Source organism: Juglans microcarpa x Juglans regia, chromosome 3S (genome assembly GCF_004785595.1).
Source record: "Juglans microcarpa x Juglans regia isolate MS1-56 chromosome 3S, Jm3101_v1.0, whole genome shotgun sequence".
NCBI classification, from domain to species: Eukaryota; Viridiplantae; Streptophyta; class Magnoliopsida; order Fagales; family Juglandaceae; genus Juglans; species Juglans microcarpa x Juglans regia.
The window spans coordinates 20,296,531-20,303,161 of NC_054599.1; the positions used below are offsets into that span (position 1 = coordinate 20,296,531).

At 36.5% G+C, this 6,631-nt stretch overlaps 1 protein-coding gene across 1 annotated transcript; it reads right to left on the reverse strand.

Annotated features, from left to right (window-relative positions):
- Positions 1–133: 133 nt before the first annotated feature.
- LOC121258888 (squamosa promoter-binding-like protein 6) lies at positions 134–4,830 on the reverse strand. The gene is made up of 4 exons (XM_041160421.1): positions 4,163–4,830; positions 2,989–3,122; positions 968–1,738; positions 134–399 (listed from the first exon to the last, which is right to left on the reverse strand). The coding sequence occupies exons 1-4, from the start codon at positions 4,828–4,830 to the stop codon at positions 395–397; spliced, it is 1,578 nt and encodes a 525-aa protein (XP_041016355.1). The 3' UTR covers positions 134–394.
- Positions 4,831–6,631: the final 1,801 nt, after the last annotated feature.

Here is a 6,631-nt window from a genome sequence, read left to right on the forward strand (position 1 = left end):
ATTGAATTATGTTCTAAAGATATAAAGTTTTTCTCCCTCGAAAGATATAGACATTTTCGATCAAAGGCATGAAACTGTTCCCAGAACACAAGGAGAGAGAGAGAGAGAGAGAGAGAGGTTATCTCACGGTTTCATCAATAATATCTAAAATACTTAAATTGACATAATATTTGTAGAAATAAAGGGAATAAAAGGTACTTAAAAGGAACTTACAGATTCAAACTAGCATCACTTTACAGTAGCAAGAGCCACAAATCTTTTTCTTATTTGCCTTTTTGGGAAAAGGAATGTTCCTACTTACGGTGTCTATAGTTTCTATCAACCTTTCAAACAGCTCAATGGAAGTTAGTACTTAGTATTCTGATCCATGCAGAATGTCTTCAACCGCCTCCCCTTAACCTGCACCAACAAAACTGTTTCTATTTATTGTTCACAATAACTAGGGGTAACAACAAGCCTGAAACTGCAAAGGTTCTTCTCTATTTTTCTGTGTCATTCATGCTTCCTGATTTTAAGGAAATTTCTTTTGATAACGTGGAACCTCACTAAGGTAGGGCCCTTAGATACACAGTCCCACCCGTGAGAGATGTCTGAGTCTACAACTCATCCCAAACTCGTCCTTTGACCACTGGGTTGCATCTTGACAGTTAAGGAATTTGAAAAATCAAGTCTCTTTCAATTGATATCAAACTTTTAGATAACTCTCAAAGCAAAGGACCAACATAAGTAGCTCTGTGCTCTTACATGGTTAATGATACTATACGATTTGATTGATAGTCTGATTTTTGTCTTCATTTTGCTTCAACTCCAAAATGCACTATCATAGATCCTCACACCCTTGCCTATAACCCGTGTATTAGTACCCCACACAAGAACTTTACCTGTGAAAGCACCCTCGCCTTCTAAGTGCGACAGGAAAAATGACACACTGATCATTAGAGCTTTAAAGTGAATATGTTTGGCATACCTTGCGGATTGCACACTGCTCTAAAGGCTGGAAAATAGCCCGAGCCCTCATTTTCCTGCTTTACTTGAAGGGAGTTTTTTTGTTGCTCCATTTGAAGATGTGATGACAATTGGAGCCAATCAACCGTGGATCCATGATCAGGAGGACAATACTTGGCATTCAGCATCTTTGACTCTTGAAAAATCCCATCAGTATGAACTTGAAAACCAGCAGCATGACTAGGATCAGAAAACATTATTGATCCCAGCTTGTCAACTTCTATGGAGTTTATTCCATATGAATAGAGTCCATTTGGTCCATACTGTTCCATAGAGCTTACCCATAGAGGTTTCTCAGAAACTTGAACATTACCATGGTGGGCAGAATCACCTTGCATAATCTGGGGGCTAGCCATTGGAATTCCAGTCAAATGACTTGACAAGTCTTGTGATTGAGCTGACAGAAGAGAGAGAGCACGACTGGAGATTGAGGGCTCTGACAGTTCCTGTACAGTGGAAACAGTAACATTACAGTCTTCAGCTCCTGATGAAGGCAGTCCCAAACAATGTTGTTTCCCAATGCCATGTAGATGGAGAATAGAGTTCGAAAGCAACTGCCGACTGGTGATAGGCATTGCTGATTGAGGACTGTTAAATGACTCCCCTTCTAATTTGATATGTCTAAAGCCGTTAGCTTGTACAGATTTTCCTGGATAAACAACGCCTGCTTGAAAAATGTCTGGGAAAACAAAGGGTGTTCTCTTTGGCAAGGAAGTCCCTAGATATCCAGTGCCTGCAAATCCTTATTTTATTACAAGCCGTGGAAACAACTTTGAGCAGGAAACATTTTTCCAGCAGCCAGTATAATGATTTCTGATAGCTTATGCATAATTGTTGGGAAGCACGAGGCAGATTCAGCTATATATATGTATGTATACACTTTCACCTTTTTCAATCGTTTCCTGTCATTCTCTTCATATGCAGGTTCCTAGTTATTAGGATTAAATAGAATGCAAATTTTCTTGGTTGAACTTAGAAACTTTATGTGCAAGCTAAATGCCATACGTCTACTTCAATTAAGTGACTTGACCTGATGTTGTTTCTACACTCTTCACCCTCAGTCTAATTTGAGATTTTCCAGGGCCTTAGCTTAGTTTAGATTATGATTCTTACTAATCATGCCACAAGCTCTTAAAAATCAAAAGTCTAACTACTAGACTACCCATACTGAAAGAGGTTAATTTATTTAACCATAACACCTTGCATTTAAACTATTCAAATTACTGCTTATATTAGTATTTACAACAAGCTCATTTCATTTTTTTGGACAAATTGTGACAACACATTATATCAATCACATAGACCATAACTCTGCATAATTGGTCTGTAGTCTATATTTATCTGGAAATACTGCATATTATTTAAATTATTTCAGGAAATATATAATCTGTCATCAATATGTACCAATTAGTTGTTAATAAGTGAATCGTAGTGGTTATAATGTCAAAATAAACCATTGGATAGACAGCATTAAAAGGAACTCAATGTATGGCTGATGTGGCCACTTCTCCTAGACTTTCATAGATGGAAACTTACTGGTTTTCCTTTTTCTTTCAAAATCTATAAAATTCTTTCTGGTCAAGAGGCTCGATATTGTGTGAAAAATGAAAAGATATAGTGGGATAAAAGAATAGTATAAAATACATTATCTCTAATGACAGTTCTGACTAAAAAAGGAAATCAAAAGGAAATTAGATGATTGGTCAACTTGTAATCTTAAACAAACTTATCTAACTTGACTGACATTGTCTTGTGCAGTGACCTATTCTTGCAAATATAATGACAGCTAGGGATGGACCAAGGAAGTCCTACAAGAGCCTAATATCTGTACTTGAAAAAATTGCAAACAAAAAACAAAATTTACTGTGGTGCTTTTGTTTTGTTTTGGGCCCGCGGGGGGGGGGGGGGGGGGGGGGGGGGGGGGTGGTGGGTTCTGCATTTTTATTGTGCATTAAGTTCTTAGGGAGATTGAAAGTTTCATACCTTGATATGATTGAAGCAGCTTATGTTTACCAGAAAGGGTATCTAATTGAGGTTTCCTTCGACGTTCATTGTGGCCTGCTAGGCGTTTACGACAACTTCGCTTGCCATCGTCAAATTCAGCCAGCAAATGAAACCTTATTAAATGACAGAAACCGAGTTCAAGTAAGTACTTTTAATAAGCAGAGGTGCATAATGAGTTTAAAAGCTAAATCAATCAAACAGAAAGGTGATTCTTTTTATGGTTGTACTAGATTCTACGCTTATTCAATGTAGGTTGACAAATTGAAGTTAGTAAATAAATACCTATGAAACTTGAACATATTTGGTAGGAAAGGCAAAAACTACCTGAAGGCACACTGCCAAAAACCTCTGCAATCATATGCAACATTGTTGCATGATATCAAAATTGCATTATGCACTTTTGCTTCATGTCATCAGCTGATCGCTTAGACAGATTGAAGTTATGATCTAAAAATAGGTTAGTTTTAGCCTAGAGTCATAAATTTTTATGTTGCTATTCTCGTTTTCCATTAAGCATGAGTTCATTCCTCGTCGTTCACATTGTGATCCTTAGAAGTGTTTCCACCAAACAACAGATTCTGGTATGTAGCCATTGCCTTCTGCTCCATTTGGGTTTGGTTCAGTAGTTGATTTCTACTGGAGTTTATATATATATATATATATATCAATATAAAACATTTATGCGGATGACATCTAGAAGTGAAAGATTACGAAAGTTTCAGGGGTTTCAATGTCCCTCCTCTTAAACAAACATGTAACTAAGCCTGTGGATCTTAAAAAAAAGAAGAGAAGGGATTGTTTTTATTTTTCTATTTTAGAAAGTTTTAAAGAGGTGCTGTTCTGCTTGAATTTGTTTGATTGCCTCCTTTAATGCTTTTTATGTCTCCTCTGTGTACATAGGTTGCATACCTTTCTTGGTTTCCAGATCGTTTTTGCATAATAGTACCTAAGTGAATGTATAGTTTCAATTGGATCACAAAGCCAACAATTCTTTCTCCTACATATGCTACGAGTCAAGCAGGCCAGGGTCAATACTACTAATGCATCCCAAACACAGCGTCAGAATAAGAATCTGGCCTTATATAGATATGTGCTAAGCTAACCATTACAACTTTTGAACAATTCAAAAGCTAAAGGGAAAAAGATGACCAACCTGCTACACTGTTGGCAAAACCTCTGTTCAATGCCATTAACTATAACTTTTGTAGTCTTGGAGTGAACATCACAAACTTTATGCCTTTTGTGGTAATCCTTTGAGGAGCTCAAATCCTTGTTACAACCATAGACTTGACAGAAGGCAGTCTGAGAGTATGAACTTGTTTTGCGTGCTCGCTTTGTAAGCAAGGATGGTGGTTCAGACGGCAAAACCGGTCTGTATTTCAAAATCTTGCTATTCTCTACATCTTTCCAATCAGCCAATCTTCCCAGCTTCAAGTCAATCAGTGATGAATTTAGGCTGTTAGCTTCCAAGACAGAACTCGAAAGCTTTGCTTCAGAAGCCACTTCCTCAAAACATGAATTTGAAGCAAATATACACTGAGGAGAAACTGCTCTTTTACTAGTACTACAGCAAACCTCACCACTTAATATCTCCATTCCTTGGTTACCATGAAAAGGTTTTCTCACAAAGTCACGGAATTCCAATTCCATTCTCGCAACCGCTTCACCATTAGAAACAAGTCCATTGCGTTCAAAATTAAAAGTAGACTTATCACCCCATTCCGATGATTTTTTACTTGTAGCACGAACATCGACTTGTAAATCTATTTCATCGGAAAACATAAGGCCTTTCTCTTCTAAATTGTAACTCCAAGGCTCCATCATTGATCATAGAACTTAATCAAAGCAAAAAAAATATGCAATGACGTAAATGCCTACAAAAATTCCGTAAAAGAAAACATAAATCACCCTTCTGAAACTCACCAAAAGAAAAAACACTCTTGCAATTCGACCCTGAAGCCCAATTCTACTCTAATCTGAAATAATACGAGTAAGAAACATAAATCTATAGACAAATGTAAAAACAAATGCATACAGACATAAGCCGCATATAAACAAACATATATAACATGGAATAAACGTTGCAGGAACAAAAGAAAAGTGATGGCATTAACAATCATAAAACTGTAAATGTGACAGAAACAAATTTAATGAAACTGAATAACATTGATTGTAGATGTGCCAAAGTCAGACAGAACATTCGTAGCCCAGAACTGAAAATAACAAACAACAGTCCAAACGTACAACATGGATTACTAGCAACAATTGATGCAAAATCATTATCCGTTTAACTGCAGGGAAAACAGAAAAAAAAAAAAAAAAAGAAAAAAAAAAGAAAAGAAAGGGAAATCAAACGTATGGTTGTCGGGAACCAAACGGAATGCACAATGAAAAATGGAAAATAAAAAGACAGCAGAAAAGGCAACGTAGAATGGGTACGAGGTAAGAGTGGTTCATTACATACCAGTAACCAGAATGAATAGTTACTTAGAGAGAGACAGAGAGGAGAGACAGAGAGGGCGTGGTTTCTTCAGCTTTTGAGATGAGGTCGAAGCAGATACAGTAATCGTCAACAAGATTTCCACTAACCTGTCCAAAACCATGTCGAGGTCTTTTTGTAGCTTTTGAGGGACTTTGAAATTCCGTTTTAGGGAGCCTATCTTTGCTTGGGGGAGTACTTTCACTACTTTGGTGACCAATGAGGCGTCATGACGAGCATGTTCGTTCGTTTGTTTTAATATATGATATTTTTGTCTGTTCAGGTTAATTTGTTATTTTTTTTTGGTTGATTTAAGGTTGCGTTTAGATATTGAAATGAGTTGAGTTGAGTTGAATTGAATTAAATTGATAAAATATTATTATAATAAAATATTATTATTTTAAAATTTAAAAAAATTAAATTATTTATTATATTTTATATTAAAATTTAAAAAAATTCTAATTACTTGTTAAAAGTCCCTAGTTGATATCATTAGTTCACCTTTGAGTTTTTCGAAGACTATTGATACTATTCGTTTTAAATTTCGTTATTTGAATTCTACTTGGTGATGTTACAAATCACAATTGATTTTTTTTTTATCAACCAGTACTTAAATGACAATTACCTAATATATGGCCACATCATCAGGTGTGATTACATATGATGTCGTTTAGGATACAAAGAAGTATTACTCTTTTCAAATTCAAAAACTCTACTTGTAGTCATCTAGAGGAGTTGCCGTATAGTTGCGGTTGGCGTGGCACATAAATGAAACGACGTGTTTAATAGTTGCTAGGGTGAGTTCAAATGAAACTCGCGTTAGGGCAATTGCGAAGAACACGCCCAGAAATGTCTTCTTCTCCTGTGATCTGGGCGATTTCAGAGACAGCAAAACAAGATTGCTTGGAGTCATGTATACCTCCTCTGCTTTTCTCATGATTTGCAGCTAAAATAGAGGCTTGAAATGCTAGATTTTGCCACCATCAAAGAGCTCATTGGCCGGCAAAGAAACAAATCAGAATTGCTCGGAGTCGTGTATACATCCGCTTTTCTGATGATTTGCAGATGAGATAGAGGCTTGAAAGGCTAGATTCTGCCACCATCAAAGAGCTCATTGGCTGGTAAAGAGCTTATCAACTATAA

What these genes read in the sequence shown, in the direction of transcription:
- LOC121258888 (XM_041160421.1), bottom strand. Translation starts at nt 4,830, where the DNA reads ATGGAGCCTTGGAGTTACAATTTAGAAGAGAAAGGCCTTATGTTTTCC. An exon ending in TTTTGCCAACAGTGTAGCAG is followed by an intron (nt 3,123 to 4,162) that starts GTTGGTCATCTT and finishes TCATTTAATAAG; the next exon opens with GTTTCATTTGCTGGCTGAAT. An exon ending in GCTGCTTCAATCATATCAAG is followed by an intron (nt 1,739 to 2,988) that starts GTATGAAACTTT and finishes AAGGATTTGCAG; the next exon opens with GCACTGGATATCTAGGGACT.